General features: G+C 37.1%; 1 protein-coding gene across 6 annotated transcripts in view; it reads right to left on the bottom strand.

Moving 5' to 3' along the window:
- Positions 1–21,577, bottom strand: part of LRP2 (LDL receptor related protein 2) — a 128,222-nt gene that overhangs the window by 12,955 nt on the left and 93,690 nt on the right. For all 6 annotated transcript variants that reach the window (XM_040605081.1, XM_040605080.1, XM_040605078.1 and 3 more), the window contains 18 exons: positions 21,296–21,448; positions 20,675–20,845; positions 19,210–19,433; positions 18,632–18,809; positions 17,521–17,717; positions 15,699–15,944; positions 14,686–14,814; positions 13,871–13,990; positions 13,178–13,294; positions 12,796–12,912; positions 11,261–11,398; positions 10,351–10,473; positions 9,271–9,399; positions 7,156–7,287; positions 6,039–6,170; positions 3,770–3,913; positions 2,805–2,970; positions 179–307 (listed from right to left, as the gene is read on the bottom strand). In XM_040605081.1, coding sequence (XP_040461015.1) covers positions 179–307; positions 2,805–2,970; positions 3,770–3,913; positions 6,039–6,170; positions 7,156–7,287; positions 9,271–9,399; positions 10,351–10,473; positions 11,261–11,398; positions 12,796–12,912; positions 13,178–13,294; positions 13,871–13,990; positions 14,686–14,814; positions 15,699–15,944; positions 17,521–17,717; positions 18,632–18,809; positions 19,210–19,433; positions 20,675–20,845; positions 21,296–21,448 — 2,745 coding nt within the window. The remainder of the gene's footprint in view (positions 1–178; positions 308–2,804; positions 2,971–3,769; positions 3,914–6,038; positions 6,171–7,155; positions 7,288–9,270; positions 9,400–10,350; positions 10,474–11,260; positions 11,399–12,795; positions 12,913–13,177; positions 13,295–13,870; positions 13,991–14,685; positions 14,815–15,698; positions 15,945–17,520; positions 17,718–18,631; positions 18,810–19,209; positions 19,434–20,674; positions 20,846–21,295; positions 21,449–21,577) is intronic.

The following is a 21,577-nucleotide window of genomic DNA, read 5'->3' on the forward strand; positions in this document are numbered from 1 at the left end:
GCACCCATATGAAATCTACTCCTAAAATACTTTCCCATGTACACAAATTTCCTGACATTAGTAAAGGGAAACTCCAGAAAGCATTCTCTTAGTCTTTCCTGTAAAACTAACCATTGTTTTGATTTTTTTGGTATTGAATAGCATTGAAAACAATTCTGGGAAGTCCTGTAGCACTTACCCACGTTTTGGATTGACAGCAATAGCTGCTGGTTGATCCAGTAGAGAAGAGATAAGCCACTTTCTGTACCGTCCATCTAATTTTGCCACCTCTATGCGATTAGTCCCTGAATCAGTCCAGTAAAGATGTCTGCATTACATAAAACACAAAACGTTCCAGAAGTAAATAGTTTATACTTGGGAGAGGAATAACAATTTTTTTTATTTTTTTTTTAAGAAAAGCTATATCAAACCCAAACAAAATTAATATAATGAATCTGCATTGATTCCATATGAACTTTTTCAATCTAGAATATACAGACCCTAAATATAGGTGAGTTTAGCAAATGTGATCTATGGGCTCACTAGTTTTCTTCTCTGACAAAGTTTCTGCAGCTGCTTCTGTTCCCTGTCAAATAATCATCATTAAAAGGTTACTGAGAACTGTCATTGTTACTTCTAAGCACCAGAGGCAGCTAATAAGCATCTTTAAAGATTCCGTTTTCCAGGAGACTATGAGGTTCATTACAAACAAAAATTCATTTAGCGTTTAATTTATACGGCAACTCTACAGGTATCCATCTTACTAGTCCTCTAGACTAGCTCCTCTCTAGACTTCTGTCTTCTAACAGAGATGTTAATGGATAAACTGTTACCACATCAGGTGCAAATGCTTTTAGTCCTTACAAACAGGGCAGTCTACTCTTCCTTGAGTTTTGCTTATCTTTCTCATCACCGCTCTGTTTTTGACCTTAGATAATAAATGTATTCATTATTATGCACCCACTAATCACACAGTGCCTTCTCATGGAATAAATTATCTCGTAATTGGCTTGGGAATTTGAGAAAATACTGTAATTCCTATTTTGCAGATGGGCGGAAGGACTAAGTGTCCCAAACCCTGTATATCAGTTTTTATATAATGTGCAGACACTTAAATATGTTTTTTTAAAAAATATGTTTCAACATTGTTCTGGAATCAGTATAATATTGTGTTTGACATGCTAAAGATGCTAGCCTCACCAGGATGCTGGTCATATGTATCTGTTTTCATTGCTCTCATGACCACATAGATTTGTGAATAAAAATTCATACACTTTCTCCTGCCCTCAGAGGTTTTTGGTTTTCTGGGTGGCCTGCAGTTCACAAAGCAAACAGCAAAACAGCTTGAAGGCTAAAGGCTAGCCCAGGCCTTAATATATCTACCTCCTATTTAAAAACTGCTGGAAGGAAAGATATGATTTTCCACTTTTTTTTTTTTTTTTCTCCATCATGACTAGCACAATTTTTCAGGCTAGTGAATCACTTCAGCCAGCCAGACTGACTTATCCTGCTGCAGAAATTAGGGTGATGTACTGCATGAGCAACTTCATAACTATTTCATAGTTCACCTAACATAGCATACCTAACACAAAGAGTCCAGATAATGAAAGCTACATATCAGGCCGCAAACTGGAATAAGTCTTTTCCCAGTCTTTGCCTACTCATACAATAGGCTTTTGAATCATTAGGGGGAAAAAATAAATAAATCTGTTGCCACAAACACGTTCAGAAAAAAGTGCTACCTAGCCACAACCCAGGTCTTAAGCACCTTCAATCCTATTTTGATTGGGGACATAAAAGGTTAAGTATTCATTCACTTAGTTGATAACCACATGACAGAGGGGAAGCAGATAGCTAAATTCCTTCTTTTATTTTTCAGCTTTTCAGAAACGTCATGCTTTACTATGATCTTAGCATCCTTTTTCTTCACCCTATTGACTGCATCACCAGGAACATCCAAAATCTGTCAACAGCATTCAGAGAGTTGATCCATCTCTATAAACTCTGTCCATTCAGCTTCAGACAGAATTCTGACTACATTTAACCACATCTACCTACAAACATAAGGATTCCCTCAACATTATACCAAATGAACTACAGCTATGCCTGTTCACCACACTCTTTAACAGTTACACTGTAAACAAGAAATGACACCATCAACATCTAACTTCCAAAATTATGCCCAACTTTCTCCCAGCTTTTCTCCAAGGTAGGAAAAGTAAGCAGTGATCTCATGATTTCTAGGATTAAGTTTAAAAATTGCCATGTTTTTGACTTAAAGAAACCCACAGCCAACACGAGGGAGAAAAAAGTCTTGAGAGACAATTACAAAAATGTTACAGTTTTCTGAGAAAACACTTCATTGGTCAGATTTCACAGCTGCTTCTGCTTTGGGATTAGCTCATATAGCCCAAGGCTGGTTAAGAAAGGAGCAAAGAAAAAAGACAAATTCCATTATGGACTGGGGAGGTCTCCTTCCAACAGCAGAGAAAGCTTGTTCCCTGGAGCTTACCCTGAGTCCTTGAAGAAGAATCCATCTGACATGACGGCCAGTGTACTATCACTTTACTGATGTACAACTGATCTGCTAGTTGTGATTAATGCAAGTTTCCTCAGAGAATATGTGATGCAGTCAGCAACATGTATTTGACCTATTAATCTGCTGTCTGGGCAAACAGAGCTTACTGCATTCTCCTGAAGTACCTTGAAACTAGATACCTTCAGAGACAGTCCATAAGGAAGGAAAAAAGTGGGTTTTGCACTGCCTGATCAGACCCTTGACATAAGCAAGGTACAGCATTTTTCTAGCTTTTCAGTGTACTTACCTTCCAACCCAGTCAACAGCTAACCCATCAGGATTAACTATGTACTTGAGATTCAAGTCAACTTCCTTTGTAGGATTGTTCCTACTGCTGTCAAATGTGGGCAGATAAGCACGTTTGATGGCTCCAAACTCAGAACCCTGTCCCAGAATGCTGAAGTACACAATACCTTCCAAAAAGATGACAAAGATAATTTTTAACATCTAGTTATTCCATATTTTGGGGAAATTTTCATCTTTCTGAGGCTTTTATGTGACGACACCAGACCCATTTATTTATGAACAACACAGAGCTGTGTGTCCAATTAAATTATATTGTGTTAATGTGTAAGTTTTTAAGCCATTCATCATAGGCAAGATGCACATCTAAAATCATCTTGATCTAGACCATCAAGAAATATGTATCATATTTTTCAAGAGTAGAGGATCTTATCTCTAGAAGGCTTTGCATATGATTTTGAGAGTAATTTAGACTCTCACGACCCTACGGAGCAAATATGGCCCCTAATAGTGGCCCTGCAAAAAAGGCAAAAAGCAGAGAAACCGATAAAGGGGCAAAGATATAAACTAATACAGGGATCTACTCGCCAATCCTGCTTAGTGTAAGGATTAGCTCTTGCAAGACTTAAGCCAGGTTTGGGGCCTGGCAGAGGCAGAAAAAAAGGAAGCGGTTCATTTATAGCAGTCCTCTACTACTGCATAATCCTAAAGAGCCGGAATTCCACTGCTGAATTCACAAGAGGAAAAGCAGTATGAAACCTAGCTAAACTAAACTAAAGCATTGAGGAACCACACTGGTACTGAAGAATGAGTAAAGGGGAGGGACACATTCAACCAATACCTGGCCAGTCAATCTTATTTGATTTTCATTTTCATTTCCAGCATAAATTAAGTACCTATACTGGCAGCAATGCATCCTTTTAAACCAACCATTCCATGGTTGAGTATTAATGTTCTACACATACTCACTCAGGCCTATCCCTTCAGGGTCCCAGTCATAATCCAGAGCTTGGATGCGCTCCTGGTTATCAATATAGTCAGAGTACTGTTCTGATGAAATATTGTATCTTCGAATCCGCACATTATCTGGCAGCAGCAACAATGGAGGATTACCTGGGAAATGATCGTGAATTTTATTTTCATGTGTATTTCATTTTCAAAGAAACAGATGAAAGTCACTTCTAATCAAAAATAAATTGGGGTTTTCACAAGTTCTGTCTGCATAAGAGGCAGAAATATCACAGGGTCACTTCTAAAACTTCAGAGCTATTCAAACTTCTTGGCTTTCCAAAATTAATTTAAAACTCTGGAAATACTTACCACTGAGGACAGTATTATCCTTTTCACCATAGATTTTGTGCAGTAAGGAGATTTTGCACATTAAGGGATAATGCATTAAAAAATTTTAAACATTACAGTGTTGGCATATCACCACCTTACATCTCAAAAACAGAATGCTGCTAGACACTTTGTGGTTCAGCTCCCCCCTCACAGTACAGGAAACAATTCTGAAAGTACAAATAAATTGCTTGCACTTTGAGCCACAACCCATCTGAGTTCTTCTACCTGAAAGTGTTTAAATTCTAATGTTGTCATATACAGATGAATGTTCTCCTGCCCACAGCTTAATTTGGATTTAGCCTCAATACTCTAACAACTTGACTATAGGGAGTATCAGTCCCACGTGCCAAATTTTGCTGGTGAGAAAATTTAATTGTTCAGCCCTTTTGCCAAGAACAAAGTCCAGTTGAGAGTCGTGGACTTAAACCCCAGGCCTTCTCCCAGAGAAGAAATTATCCTATGTTAATCACATCTTCACAGACACAATGAGAAATGACAAGGCATTCAGCTGGGAAAGGAAAATCTCATTTACCGTGCCTTTTCCAACTAATAATACTCAGTTTCCTGTGAAGTGTTCAATTGAACACAATCCCTTTCCCTCTAAGTCATGTCTAGCTGTGGGAGAGTAAGGCAAGTGACTATTCTCTAATGAACATACAATTCAGTGGAGAAATTGACAGCATTTCCAATATATATGCTATTAGAGGGAAAAGGGGACCTAATATTCTGTGTGTTCTGAAAATGCCTACTGATCAGGCCTGCAGCAGACAGGCAAAGGAAGCGCTCATTTATAAGTGCTTTAAGCCTGTCCTATAAGGAGCAGCAGAGTTCTGAGCATACATAGAACTTTGAGCACAACAAATTTCATGATGTTATCAGCTACAGTCATGTTATTTTCTGTCATTTAGCCTTTAAAACTTTAGGTGTCTAGATGCTTCCTGAATAAAGCCTATGAAGAAGGGTTTCAAAGAACTAGACTTCTGACACAGGCACATAAAAAGGCAGCCAGGTAGAAACTCAGGTGCAAATGCCCTCTTGTATTTCCAGTCTCATGCTCAACGGTAAATATTTGCTGAGTTAGGTCCCTTGACCAGAAACCTGAAGACATCATTTTCTTTTATCACTTCTCATATTACAAATGATTTTCAGGTTTCAAAACCTCTAGAAGCACACAGTTTTGTTCACAGGCATTCTGTTTTGAAGATTTTACTATCTGACTAGGCACACCATATTTCTACCACGTATCTCTTAAAGCTGTTAAAGTGTAAGTACTTTTCTAAATACAATGTTTGTCTTTTATCTAATACTGCTGCATTGTCACTTTTTTCTGTTTTCTTCAACTCTTTATTATTACTATTGTTTTCTGAATCAACTCTCTACTAATCAATGACTGTTCACGTACTGTAGGCACTGCACTAAGGTATGATAACAAGCTAATGACTGACATTGGCCAAAAGTCCCATTTGTGTGCATCAGTCCATGAACAATCAGTGTCGATCTGTCATCAAACTGCCTTTGATTTGTACCAGTTTAATGCAACTTTCTTCTGATGCATTATTTTGTTGAGAAAACCTAAACTTCAGGAACAGGCAACATTAATTTCCTCCTGATGACAACCACATGATAAGCAGGTTTTTGTTTGCGGAGCACTTGAAGAGAAAGGCAGGCAGGTATCCAAATCAAGATAATACTTTTAATGTTTACAATTGGAAGCAGAGATGAGCACTTCTATTCTTGATTATGGAATGGGCAGAATACACAGATAATAATATGTTACAGAATAATGTTTGGTTTTCATTATCCCCTTCCTAAAAGAAGAGAGGATTATATTCATTAAGTTGCTATACTCCACTTGCTCTTTACAGGTAGCAATCAATCTTGCTATCAGTTAACATACCATTAGCTGCACACTGTTTCCCTTGTTGATCACCCACAGACCTGAAGCCATCTGCACAGAAACATTCATAGCTTCCTTTGTAATTCTTGCAGTCCTGGGTGCATGTCCCAAAGATCTCACACTCATTAATATCTAGGCATAAGTAGAGAAAAAATTATTAGAACTTAATCTCTTTCTTCCGCATGCTGGTCACCTTTACTCCATGAAGTGGTAAGTTTGTCCCTTCCCCACATAGTCTAGAAGATCAGTGACCTAATAAGTCACATCAGCATCTGTTACCTAACAGAACTCCTCATCACTCATCTGCTGTCTAACATAACTAACTACAGATGGCTAATAAATGCATTGCTCCTGCTTATCAGATTGCTTTTCAGAGAGACATTGTTGATCATGTATTTTCATGTCAAATCACCACGATGAAAGATGAGGCACAACTACAGTGAGATGCAGAAGCAAAGTCTTCTTGAAATGCTGAAGCAAAGATACTGAGCCCTCAGAAACAATATCAGCAGCAAGGAAAGGGAAAGGTGGTCTTGGATCATCCTTAATAAAACTACACATATTGTCTAACAAGAGCTGGGAGCAACAAACAAAGTGTTGTCATCAAAACATACTGAAATGGTACCTGTGAAGGTACTATAAAGCACAACCACAAACAATGGCCTTTGGGTAGACTCTGCACCATAGTTTATCTGCATATAACCGGGACAAAAATATGGTACAATGAACCTTTACTGTAGGTCTGCTTTGGAGCAGGACAGAAGGACAGTATAACCTTCAGTAAGTTTTCTTTCAGTAAGGAGAGAAAAAAAAAAAACAACAGGAAATTTCTGTCCCTCAGATTGCAAGGATATGACAATGCCTATCTACAGTAAAGCAAAAACATATACCCACAGCCACCAAAAGTTTAAAATATGTCCAAACTGTGGAGCCAGTTCTTTGTGGAGTGAGGCCTGCATGTTAGAAAACATGATTCAGCAGCAGAACTTTTTAGGAAGCATCTGCTAAATGTATAAAAACTGTTCTAGAATGCAAAATGGGTAATCACATTGAAACGTTTAAGTAACAGGTCACTGAACGCTTATCAGTGAGAAGATGATTAGAAGATCGAAAATACCATCACAGGAGTTTCGGTTAGTTTCACTGGCCTTGTACCCTGGTCTACAGGAACAGATAAAGCCTCCTTCATTCAGGTTGGTACAGTTATGTTCACAGATATTTTCTGCACATGTTCGCTCTGTTCCAGGATCTGGGGGTGGGGGGAAGAAAGAAAGTAAATTATACAATTATAACATAAAAATAAAGTGATAAAGGTGTCATAATTTTGATCATTATTATGATTTTAAATGGTTTTCAGGTAGACAAGATCAGTTTTCTTTCATTTTTTTCTAACTGAAACTCAATTAATGTGAACATGTATTCTCTAAGGCATAACTAACTACATGTCAACACAGCTGCCAGTTAAGTTTAGTCTCTAGAACAGGGTCATGATAAAAGCCATAACCATCAAAGCTCACCTTCCTTAAGATAAATGGCATTTTACATAACCACCAATCACCAGCAACTGCAGAAACTAAGGCATTTGACTAAATCCTACCTTTGCCAGCCTACCTCTTTCTTACCCAGCGCTTTTTTTATCAGTAAACAAAAAGTGTTCTCAATTGCTATCATACATAACACAGGCCCTACATTATCTATAGCTGGAAATTGAGAGAAAATGACAGCTTGTTCATGCTGTACCTAATCTAAAAGCTAATGAAGTCAATACAGGTCATTGCAGAGAATGCACTGCCCTTTAAAACATGTCCATAATTGAAAAGGCAAGCCAGGAATAATAGATACTCTGTAACAGATAATGTAAGTACATACAGAATTCTATCAATTCTGACATACTCTACATATACACAAAATACTTTTAAATTCAACTCTGTTATAAAAGTAGAAAATATGAATAATACATGTTTATTGACAGAGCATAAGAAAAAGGTATAGATGTATGGAACAGACATTATATTAAAGCTGATTATTTCCTTTACACATACATATCCAGTGCTGATTAAGTTTAAACAGCTCAATTTCATATACCTGTAGAAGCATAAACTTATTGTACATACACACACACACACAAATATTCTGTTTTCTTTATAACACAGGTATTTGATGTTGGGAAAGCAACAAATGTTACCACCTGATCTGCATTCACATCTATCTCCAAAGAATAGAACACTGACTGCCAGAAGGTGTCTGTTTTGCACTGTTACATATCCCTTTTATACTTTTACATTTTTGTCAAGTCATTGCATTAGGTTATATTACCTAAAGACCATTGGGACAGTAGGTGAAACAGAGAAACCAGCTGCTTTAAAATGGACTGCACTATAGGCTTCCCAGTTATTTGCATTTTGCATGCTGGATTGTAAATCACCAGTGCATCATTTGGTACACTTTCACTTGAAGCTATCAAAGCCTGACGAATTGAAATTGCAAGTACATGTTCATATTGTCACTCTGCAGCTGTCTACATATTGATACAAAAAGTAAGGATTTTTTTTTTTCAGATTCCATGAGAATGTTCTCTCTTGCCTCAAAGTTCAAGCCAAAGCTTTGGCATCTAACAGGATGCTAGTAAGTTTATGATGCATAGTTAATAAAAGTTGCACAGAGGATCTTAGAGGGTTGGACTGGCTATCCTTATGGAATTCCATGGTCATGTCTGTAAGCAGGAAAAGAGAAGCATCTCACAGTACTTAAGAGCCCTAAGCAACCTACACCAGCTGAGTCTGACTATGAATACTTCATAGGTTGGCCTATTGCAATTATAAAGTAAATGTCCAGATGTTCTTGCCTCCATAATGTAACCCATTTCAAAACAAGATCAAAACCATGATGAAACCCTTTTTTGTGATGTGCACTCTAAGCCTAAAAAGGACTGTTCAGAGCACTGAATTTCATAGAATCATTTAGGTTGGAAAAGATCTTTAAGATCACTGAATCCTACCATAAAACTAACATTGCCAAATCCCACTAAACCACGTCCTTATGTGTCACTTCTACACATCTTTTAAATACCCCAAAAGAAGGAAAACAGAAAATATTGTCATGTCTAGCTGGATGATCCTAGCACAGGCTAATCAAAAAATCAATACTTCTTAGTATGCTATTCAAGAAGAAACATTTCAGACATTTTTATTTCAATAGCATTGTACTTTTGCATTCTATTAATATTACTTACTGCAGCCCATTTCATCAAAATGGTCTCCACAGTCGTCGTAATTGTCACAAACATAATGTAGAGGAATGCAATTTCCATTACTGCACTTGAATTCTTCAGTTGTACAAGGTCTTGGGGTTGGTTCTCTACCTACAGTTGAGAAGAGGTACACCCCTCTGTCACAGTTTCAGCTACACAGTAGCAACACACAGCATTATTCTACACTGTTAATGAGGAAGCTGATGCAATCTGGTAAAATAACAACTAGAGTGACTTTGGAAGTCCGTAGTAAATCTAGAACTATAAGCGGGGCCTCATGACTTCTAGTCACATCCCCGCGAACTGAAAGAAGCCCCTCCATTTTATAAAGAGAGAAGGTAAATTATTCTTGTTAATAGTTGATTACACTTTCTTTTTAATAGTCCAAATCTATTACTATCCTTTAATGATATACTTCATACATCTACTGCAGACTTCAAGAGACTATCAGGATATTAGTAAACTACCAGCTTTAAGAATATTGTACAATAAAACTAGTAAATAATATCATTAAGCAACAAAAAGATATTATTAAACTTGATAATAGAAAAATCAACATAGTCAATGAGAACTACATAAGATATCTGAGAGCAAAAACATACTGAATATTAAAAGAGCTTTTGCAGGATTTGGGCCTAAATATCAACACTGTTACTATGTGCATAACAGTGTCAAAAATACAAACTACCCATTTCTCCATTTTAAAAGTCCCAGCTATTCATCTCATCCTCATTTTATGATACAGTCAAACTCTTTCTTCTTTCCTATTTTAAGTGGAGTTCATAATAAGTTGACATAAGTTAGCTGCTGCTCCTCATAAAATACAATATTATTTTGAAAATCATGCTCTCTACTTTTCAGACAAAGGTTTGCTGACTTTTGCTACTTGTATGGAGAGCTGTAAATATGTAGTACCAATAATCATGGTTCAAATTATTTCATACTGAGCTCTAGTTTTCACAATTTATGTTTCATTCTGACATTTCTATAGTCCTTTGGCATAATTAAACATTAAGCACATCACAGTTACTGAATTTGCTGCTCGGTTTGGTGTAAACATACAGTGTTCCTCTTTCTCATCACTTCCATCTCCACAGTCATCCTCCTGGTTGCACAGCTCATGACTATATATACAGCGGTTGTTTTCACATCGGAAACGGAATGGAGAATCACAAGCAATGTCCACTGAAATCACAGAGACCAAGACAGTTACACTTTGATACCTCATGCCATTGAGTCGCAAATTATCCCTATCGCTTTTATCTGGTAACATTTATCTGGTTTCCCATATTTTAAAAAGCGTGGAAGCATTCAGACCCAAAAGAATATTTTCCTCACATTTTGGTGATTTATGTTAGGATATTAGACATTTTTTGTCAGAAGACAGTGCATCATCTTTGGCCAAAGGCATATCCTATGACTACATTTAACACTGAGGTTTCTAGATTTGTTCATGAAGTAAACTGATTGAAAAACCATCATGCTATTTAAGTGGCTCTATAGTGCACAACTGACAAAAATTTAAGTAGTACTTCAAACAATTCATTTTTGGAGCTGAAGTCAGGACTCCTCAACCATATTTACAAAGATGTCCTGACTATACTGATAACCTTAAAAGCTCAGCACCTTGGAGAATATATGTTTATCTGTATTAACCTTTAATTGCAAACTGATGCTCTGATTTTAGATAACCAACTTGAAAATGTGAAATAGTGTCCTTCTCTCTTTGATATGTTTCTCCCTACTTTTACAACTAGATATACAAACATCTGCAAAGTAGTGAGAAACATACTGTAGGAGGAGGAAGTGATCTTGCATATGAAGCAAAATTCTCAGCATTCATCCTGAATTGTCTGTGAGAATCTCCAGTGAAAATAAAATATTTAAAATTTATTTTCTGATTGTTTTCTAAATTTTAATTAGATATTTTATTATGCATATTGTTCATTTTAATATAATTTTTCTCTCTTACAGCAAAGGTGAAGTTCTTCATCAGAGTCATCTCCACAGTCATTGTCACCATCACATTTCCAGTATGGCTGGATACAGACATGGTTTTTACATTCAAACAGCATGGGCGGACAGTATGTACCATTAGGATACCGTGTTGCTGAAGAAAAGTAAAGTATTACGACATTTTCATTTACAATGGAAATTGTAGGCTTTCCTGAAAATTATGCAGCCCTACCCTACATTATTTTTTCAATACCCTTCTCTCCATAGTAGGAGATAAAGTATGAGGCACTGCAAAGATCTCCAACAACAACAGACTGCAAGGTCTGAGGACTTCTTGGTAGCTCTAACCTAATTAAGTCAGGTTTGAATGAATAATAAAACAACATAAGTTACTCCTAGAAACTTCTGAAAATAAAATGTCATTAATTTAACAACTACTACTTGAATCTGTTACTGAAAAATCTAGTTCAGTAATAAAGGCAAATAATGTCATGGGCACCAAATGTGAATAGCTGAAAAAGTATCTAAGATAACTAATTACAAAAGGACTCACGTTGGTATAGTAAAAAAATACTCCCCTAAAAACTGTGGAAAAAACTGAACTAGAGCAAAGAGAAACCAAAAATATGACTCTTATAACCTACATAAATGAACTATATCATTGCCCTTTCAATGGCTTCTCATACACTTTTTCCTCCAAGAATAGCCAAATGTTATGTAACTCGAGTTCTGAGAGATTAACTGTTGCAAGGCACATTCCAGGATGTGGCTACTGTCAGAAGAATTATGGTCCTACTGTTCAGATTCCCCTTCATACTTAAAGCACATCTTTTAAAATTAAGTACATAGGAAGGCGTACAGAACTGCCCTGATACCAACTTGAAGAGACAGTAATTCTCCTGCGTACTGAAACCTGAAATCATTTGAACGTATAAGTCAGAACCAATGCTTCAATATCACCTAAAAAGCCAATGTCAGTCAGCACAGAGAGCACAGAGGTGCTATTTTCATTCCAACCGGGAACAATACTTTCTGGGTAACAGCTGGAGCTGCAGCTCCACATAAACTATAGTGTACAGGCATGTTTTCACAGTAAATCAATACACAGAAGGAAGACAGAAACAGAAAAGTATCTTATTTTCTTGGCTTCACTGATGCTTTAGGAAACTATACACACCTTTGAGCATTATAAAAAACAATCCCATTACAGAACCTTGTTAGAATACACTACAGTTGAAATAGTGGATATTGCAGTGTCCATGGGATAGTAAAAAAAATTTAATTCAATCACATGTGTATCTTTTCCTGGACCTTGTAAACACAAATTTCCTGGCATTAGGAATGTGTTTACAATCAGTGTAAGAGATGATGACTCACTGTTTTATTAAAAAGTAGATTCAGAATATTATACTTATCCTGAATTTTTACTGATATCACCAAGTATTGCAGAATTCTGTACCTCTAAGGAGTCATCTCACTTAAAGAGCGAGAAAGTGCAAATCTTTGTGGAAGTGAGCTCAATGAGCACCAATTGCAAAACTTGAAACTCACGACAAGTTGCTTCATCGGAGAAATCAAGGCAGTCTGCGTTTCCATCACATCTGAAGCGCTCTGCAACACAGTGCCCACTATCACACTGGAAATAACCTGGGTGGCAGGTCCTCAGCTCTGAAAAGATTCAGAATTAACTGTTGAAATGTCTTCTTGTTCAAATCCAGATAAAGTGTTTACTTTTTGAGAACATCATCCTAAAAAGACTGCAAAATCCCAGACCATTAAAACCGTGGTACCCTCTACTTTTGGTGGAATGACTGATCAGGTCAACATTACTTCATTAAAGATGCTTCCCATAAAAGATCATTTTGCAGAATCACTAATCACATCAGAAATGAAAGTGTGAACATGTAAGAGGTAGCATCCAGAAAATACAAACCACAGTCACGTTCATCTGAATTGTCTTCACAGTCATCATCATGATCACAGATCCACCGGGAAGGTATGCAGCGCAAATTGTCACAACGGTATTCACTTTCTGTGCATTCACGAGGACCTTCATTTAAAATGAACATACAAAAATGAAAGGTTCCCCAGATGTAGATTTAAACATTCACAGCCGTCTCATTAAACCAGACAAGATTAATATGGGCAGATAATGTGGCATAACCCTTAAACCAAAATTATGTTAGAACAACATCCTCTCTCCCCTTTGCCCATACACTTCAATTATGTTAAACATTTTATGTCCCTCTTAAAATAGAAAGAAGGAAATTCATTGTGTATTTTATTTCATCACAGAATTATACAGTAATTTTTATTTCAAATCAGAAGAAAAAAGATCCACTCTCCTTGTTTAAGGATGTACTAAATTTGTACACAGGGCAGAATTCAAATGTCACTTAGTGGGAAACAATTTGTCTTATTGTGATGACGGATTTATCAGTGTTTTTATGTACCCAAAATGTTTCATTGTGACATCACCATGGTATTTCAGCAAAGAAAAGACAGTCTGTAGAGTAAAACAATGGAATGGTTGCAGTTCAGAGCTGTCTGTCCCATTGTCATAAGAAATCGAACAACAGCTAAGTCAAAAGATGGACTATACCATGACAGCCAAAAAAGAACTCACTGCATTTGTGCTCATCAGAGTTATCTCCACAGTCATCATCTCCATCACACTTCCAGCGCAGTGGGATACATCGATGGTTGTCACAACGGAAATCTCCAAAAGGACTGCAAGTCATCTCCTCTGCAGTGTAGACAGTTTGCCAATGAAACAGTACACATTAGCAGAGTCTTTCGTTAAGACCCAATGCACACAAGATAATGGAAGTAAAGATGTTTTTGCCTCAAACTGGGCCAAGTAATAGCAAATTAATTAAGAAACAGTTGAAATAATTACATAAAACTGAGATGGAAACACAAAGAGGTAAACTTAGTATTGTCAAAGAAGAACATCTTGATCTCATGGTGTGTTACAGTTTCAAGTCTTTTCTGGTTCTAATATAGTTATCCATTGTCCTCTAAGCTTTTAAGTGCATGAGAGTTTTCAACACAAATATGAGGGTCTGGGAAAGCATCATCATACTTCCCATACCAATGGTTTCACCAGCATAGGAGGTAAATTAACTAAAATGTATAACACACTGACAATTTTAATTGGCTAAAAGAGTTCAGCTTAAGTAGAAGTATTTCCTGTTTCATTTGATGACATATCAGTCAAAATAAATCTTCAGAGCTCATAAATATGTGAGCTGCACAATGAATTGCTGCACGCAGAATTTTTCCTGAAGACAAATAGCCAGCAGGGTAATTAACTGTTATCAAACAAAATATGCCCAGGTACATTATTTCTGAAGACTTCAGAAAATCAAGGCATTTGTTAATTGGAGAAATGGTTTAGGTACTAAGTTATGTTGAAATGTCCTTCTTTGCCAAACATACCACAGCCTTGTTCATCACTGTTGTCTCTGCAGTCATCATTCCCATTGCACACTGCCCACAGTGGTATGCAACGGTAGTTGGTTCTACAGCTGAATTGCGTATGATTGTCACACCGATAGGCCGGGCCCACTGAAAGAGGCAGTTGTCAAAGTTAGTGTAACTTAGCCATCGAACCGTCCTCCTTGCTATTCTGACTTTCAAAATCTGTTACTATTTATAGTCAATTATTTTTACTAAAAAGAGCTCTCTGCTAACTTTAGTGTTGTAAAATACCAAGCATTAAATGTATCTGGTTTTACTGTTTTTTCCAATCTATGCTGCTTGTATTCTGCATGCGCTACAAACCCATGAAAGGTTCAAATGACATTCGGTGTACTTTTCCCTGAAGTTTTTAGAGCTGGTAACAGAAGTCCCAAAACTGGAAGCCAGAGGAGGCAGCTTGTCCTCAGATGGCAAAATTTGGCCACAAGTTCTTCCACATGCCGGTGAGTCATGTGCTGCAGCACATGGGAAAATCCTGCTGTTAAACATAGTCTAGACTGTGCTCTGCATTTGTTCTCCTTGTAAGCTTGGTTCCAAATCATGTTAGCTTCAAGAAATGAAACTTTACTTTGTTTTTGTAGAAAGTGTGACATATGTCATACTCCAAAGTGGAACAAGGTAAAAATTGGTGAACTCTCATTCACTGGTTCCACACAGGCAATGTATGTGCATATCTCACAAAGTGTTGTTAGGGTCCAAGCAGAGGATGCTGTAAGCATCAAGCAAGCCAGAGTGAGATGTTGCCAGTTCTTGGTAATCTGACCAGCATAATTAAGCTTTCTCCCCTTCAAGTATAAGTAGCAAATTATCTCATAGCCTCTATGTTTTCTAACACTCTTCACTGCATGACTGCAATTTGCTTGCAGAAAACATTCCTTTCCAATAAATTTTCAACCAGGAAAATTAAGTAATGTAGTTTCCTGGTTTTGGTGCACTACAATATAGGTAGCTTACTACAGCTGTGTGCTTACTGCATTCGTGGAATGGCTCATCAGAGTTATCACCACAATCATCATCCACATCACATTTCCAGGACTGTGGGATGCAATGGCCATTATCACATTTAAATTGGCCTGGAGGACAGGTTCTACTGGCACAGTGAGTACTATCTTCATCAGAGTTGTCACCACAGTCATCCTCTCTGTCACACTGCCAGGCTTCTGGGATACATCGTTTATTGGCACACTGCCACTGATGAGTTTCACACTGGTGATTAGCTGAAACAATACAAAATGTTGTTAGGATACTGAAACTTAAGCAGTTATGTCTACAGCAAAAGCTAAAAACAAAGTCAGTAAAAATTTAAAACTTTGAGTTTACTTGTCCAGCTAAGGTACAGATTTCTAACGTCACATGGCACATTTCCTACATGCATCTTCAGACAAGCTCACTAAGGCTCTACACTTTTCTAGGAGCAAGACAAATAGTATCTTCTCCTATAGCAAAGGGAAGTAAATCCAACAGTCAAACATGATTGAGGCAGGGGCTCCCAGCCACTTTGTAGAGGAGCTAAGTGACATTGTGGCTCTTGCCATGCTACCAACTTAGATGTATATTGCCTGATGAGCCTGTTCCTCTGACTATGAATGAACATGCCAGAAAACTTAGTAGAAGACCATGCTAATATCAGCTTCACAACCTATAAATGTACAGCCTCTGTTCCAAAAGCACTGGAAGCTGATGTCAGCAGTGCTGGCAAACTGGGGGAGCTCTGAAGGCCTATGAAAACAGGAGCCAACACTGATCTCTTCTTCCAGACTATGAATGTCTCGCTGGACATACCTTACTGCTTGTTTACATATACTGCCAAAATGTTCAAGGGGAAACAGTATAATTTCCATACATTTTCTAGACTAAAGGATTCTATTCCCATGCACAAGGTGATGAGCAGAAGGAATTATGTAGACCTAAACTGACTTTTATTGTACCTGGTATATATTAAAACTGGTGACAAATTATGCAGCTGCCACATTTCTACTTATTTAATATTCCCTTGTGCCACACTTAAGAGATTAGCTAGTTGAAACTCAGGTAAAACTGACATTCTATTTAATTCTGTCACTGTTAGAAACCTTTTGCTAATGGAAGGCAGTGAAACTACCAATTATACAACCACAGTGCTCTCCCCACCACCACCTCCCCTTTGTATTACTAAGCTTGCAACTACCAGAACTACATTATTTACAAAAAGAGAACTAAGGATGTGATTTTTAAAATTAGATAGAAGTATGAGGAATAAAACAGGTTTTTAAGGAAGCAACATTATTCCACAAGCATAATTAGGCTACATTTCTAAAGTACTGCCATCACAAACAGCTCTCAAAAAAAAAAAAAAAAAAAAAATCTCACATGCACTGGATTTTGTGCAATGCAGAGGGTGAAATAATTTTGTCCCATTACATAAAGCTCTAGAATACAAAGAAAATGAACATACGTGGTAGACTGACCTGGGCATTAGGAAGGCCTTAAGTTCCTCATACTCAGTATACTTTACTGAGAACAAAACAAAGTGTGTCTTGATTCTAGTATTTTATACCTCAGATTGTAATTTACACTAGTTCAAATCTGTCCCAAAGGTGTAGAAAACGTTAAATTTTGATATAGTACATTTTTGCTCTCCTCTACCCTGCTTTTGCACTGAGGTGAATTGCTGTAGCAGGTGCAAGACTAGAAAAGACTGCATCTGTCTACCTCACTTCTTCATCTGCAAAAAAATGATAATGATTCTGAAATGTATATATAGTTTATATGTTTTGTCCTGCAAAACACCTGAATTTATTAGTTGCAACATACCACAAAGTACAGGATCTTCATCTGATCTGTCATGGCAATCTGGCTGGGTATTACACAGGAAATGTGGACTTGTGCAGTTCCCATCATTACACTGAAACTGACCAACCGGACAGTATCGGTGCGGACAGGTAGGGGGCTCATCAGAGCCATCTCGACAGTCCCTCTGTCCATCACATTTCCACCAGATAGGAATACACCTACAAAGAGAAAACAGTGTTTTCTTTGTTTAGGAAGTGTCTCTACAGATATACAGTCATTACACAACCATCTTTTTACAGCACATAAGACAGTTTTGCCTCAGTGTTATTTATTGAGACTTTCAAGACATCTTGAATGTCATGTCTTCCACTTCATATGTCAAATGCTAACAAAATATGCCACAATACTGTCACCAGAACAGATTATATTGGTGGGCCTCTAGAAGAAAGTTCACAGCAAATCAAGGAGGATTTAATTTTTATGTATATTTATGGTAACCATCTCTCATCCTTTTAAAATCAATCTTCAACTGGATTTTTAATGAGGTAACATTTTAATAATTCACCTGAACTTTACCACAAGAATTTCACTAGAGATTATCAATGTAACATTGCTTCAAAAGGCCACCCAATAAGGACATCTGCCACACAGAGTGATACAATATCAGCACAGTAGCTCTTATATCACCATTCCTCTCCCTCCACTCCTGTTGTCTCAAGAAAAAGGGTCAGAAATATGCCCCTACATCAGCTAAATGGCTTTCCTGGGCCACTGACAGCATATATTTGGCAGAAACAGGTACATTGTAAAAGATGTACAAAAAATAAAGAGAAGGTTCCAGGTTCATGGACTCAACTGGAAATGTTTTCTGGGAGGTACATGTTTCTAACAACCCAAACTTTGCTACATTAGCGATGTCATACAACAGGAAGTAAAAAAAATACTATTTAAACAATGAGTCTAGAAGTATTTTTCCAAAATCGAAGACTGTCTGGCTTTGTCTTTGTAAGCACACCACAAATTCATAGTGAGTGCAGAAGAAAACCCTAATTTCATGCCCTTTGAAAGAGACTAAACTGTAAAACACATCCTTAAAAAGACATTGAAAAAAGATCGTCAGCAGTGGACTTACCTCTCAGTGTCTGCACAGAGAAACTGGGTGCTAGAGCACATTGGAAGGCAGTGGGCTGTATTGCCAAACTGTACTATCATGAAGTTATCGGGACATTCACAGGAATAACCCTGACCACCAGCTTTTATTAGACAAAGATGGGAACAACCACCATTGTTGGTGCCACAAGGATTATTAACTGGTAAAACAGAGAATAAATATTACCATACTTTGCAAATCCCGGGACACAAAGGTCTCAATTTACAATAAAGTCCTCCAATACTGTATTAAAAGATGTAATACGTTGAAAAAGAAGACCTAGATAACTAGGCACTTAGTGAAAGAAATATATATGATTTCACATACAGGAAATGTACGCTATTAAGCCATGACGTTTTAGAAACTAATTTAAAAGCATGCATTTCCAGTCATTGCTATTCAAAATGACAATTTATAAGCATGAAGTAGAGGACTACATTTACTCTGTGCATTTTATTCACCTCAGCAAAGCTAAAAGCTGAGTGCACTTAAGACCCTTTACAATTAGTTTCCAGATAACAGCTGACCCTCTAAATGCAAAACTAATTCTGTTTTCTCACCAAATGGCTGTCTGTACGGATGGTAAACATGGATGTCAAATGGCCTGTGTGTGGTGTTCACAAGAACAGTCCTGTCTGATCCATCATATTTATTTCCCTTTTCAACTGTTCTTGTGTTCCAGTCAGTCCAATATATTGTGTCTTCAAAAATTGTTATTGCAAACGGATGAGGTAAAGTGCCATCATATACCACGTGACGATGATGTCCATCCAGGTCAGAGTATCTACACAAAGAAAAATGTGTGAAACATTCAGATAAATACTAACACATCCTCACGTTTTAATTATACATGCTTATGGTACTTCATTATTGGTGACCAGGTTCATACCATGTGGAACTGAAGATTCTTTAGTCCCTACTGATAGAGCACCATCCTCAGGGAATTCATTTTAAGATAAGCAGGAAAGTAAGCCAGGTTATTTTAGGCAAATAAATGGAACAGAGGAATAGCCACCGAAATGTAAAGCCTTCCCACAGAAGCATATCAGCTAGTCCAATTAAATTTTGCACATTTTCTGCCTTACAGCAAGTTATTTTTGTCACATAGGAGACTAGCTTGCCTGTATCACTCCGACTGCTAATAATGGAACACTCAAGACACTAATAGGCCTCATATTCCTAGATTTTACATGTCTCTGATTTAAAGCCTCCTCTGATGAGATATCTTCAATAAGATCTTGTATTTTTACTATCACCTTGCTATAGGGAGAAATTATGAAATACAAGAGAGAAAGCAAGACAGAGAAACATACATATAAATAATACACACATTTTTAAAAAGGCTGCTGGAAGAATTACTGTAAAGAAGAATAGAAGTAAATATAAACCTAAATGTACATGTCAATACTAATAAAAATACATATACTAATATAAATACAGAGAAATGCTTTTTGAGTATTTCAGTACCTTGACAGGAACCAGAATGCTAGTTACTCACTTTTACTGATATTTAAAAGTGGAAATTTTCTAACACTAGAAGCAATTAATAGATTTTTCTTGATTAACAAAAGAATCCCATGTGCTAACAAGAAATTCCATGTTGTACCTATGGACAAATGTTCAAAGATACTCTAACGATTTGTATATCATTTTATTAGCATGTAACTAGTTTAGTTACAGCTCAACACCTATCTATAGGCAGAAACGAGAGAATCAGGAAAAAAACGGTGATTTTATATTCAGTTTGCTTTGGTTCAGGTTGTACGCTTAGGTACAGAGAAGTTGCATATTCAAGTACAGACTGTGAATCTTTTCACTATAATTTTTGGACCACTTCCAGCAAAGATATGAACTAGGCTACTGTGTCATCTAGTGATTCATATCACCTGCTACTCCAGACTTTCTGCCTCTGGTTTCCTATAGAGCCAGTGGGTACATACGGATGCTTACAGCACCTATAAATGTTACCACTGCAATCCAACATAAGCAATTATTCAGTTGTTTTATTCATTTCTGTGTACTTACTCAATGTAATTCAGATGGGCATCTGCCCAGTACAGCTTGTCATTGGTGTAATCTATGGTGAGTCCATTGGGCCACTCTAACTTTGTAGAGATAATTACTGTCTTCTCCTTGCCATCCATGCCTGCTCGTCCAATATAGGCTCGATCTGCCCAGTCTGTCCAGTAGATTTGCCTGTCCAAATAAATACTTATAGTTAGGATTGTTGTAAAAATATGCTGAAGTAAGTATTAGAAACCACACCTCAAACACAGTGTTTCCTGCAACAGAACTAAAGCAGAAAACTGTTAATTTGTTGCTTTAACTGCTACAGCAGCCAATTGTGTGATCACAAGTATCTTCAAAGAATGCAACTGGCAGCCCCACCATCTAACAAACCACACAGATGTCCATCAACCTTTTTACCCTGGCAACCAAAACTTCCTTGTCCAAATTCCACTTTCAATGATATCTGACAGCCTGCATAAATACCTAAAAAAGATAAGATACTATTTTTCCTAAGCCGCAACTGAAATCTAATGCCATGCAAATCTGAGTGTAGACAGCCAAAATTTATTTCAAATTTTCAGAGACAGCGCAAGACTATTCAGGAAAGAAAGGAAAAGCACTCTTGAAATGTCATACCCATATTTTGGATGAACCACAATTGCTCTGGGGTACTGAAAGCAGAAAGTGTTGTTGGCATCTACACACTGATCCACCAGTTTTTTCCGGAATCTTCCATCAAGTTCAGAGACATAGAGACAATCTTTGTAGGCATCCACCCAGTACAATTTTCTGAAATTTTAGAGTTAATTTATTTACTCTTATTTGCTGTTTTTTAATTTATTTTGCTTCATAGCATCTTAAATTTCACAGGTTTTTTACTCCTAGAAGTAATGCATCCACTGTAAAGGAAGAATACAC

The sequence above is a fragment of the Falco naumanni genome, chromosome 8 (assembly GCF_017639655.2).
Source record: "Falco naumanni isolate bFalNau1 chromosome 8, bFalNau1.pat, whole genome shotgun sequence".
Taxonomy (NCBI): domain Eukaryota; kingdom Metazoa; phylum Chordata; class Aves; order Falconiformes; family Falconidae; genus Falco; species Falco naumanni.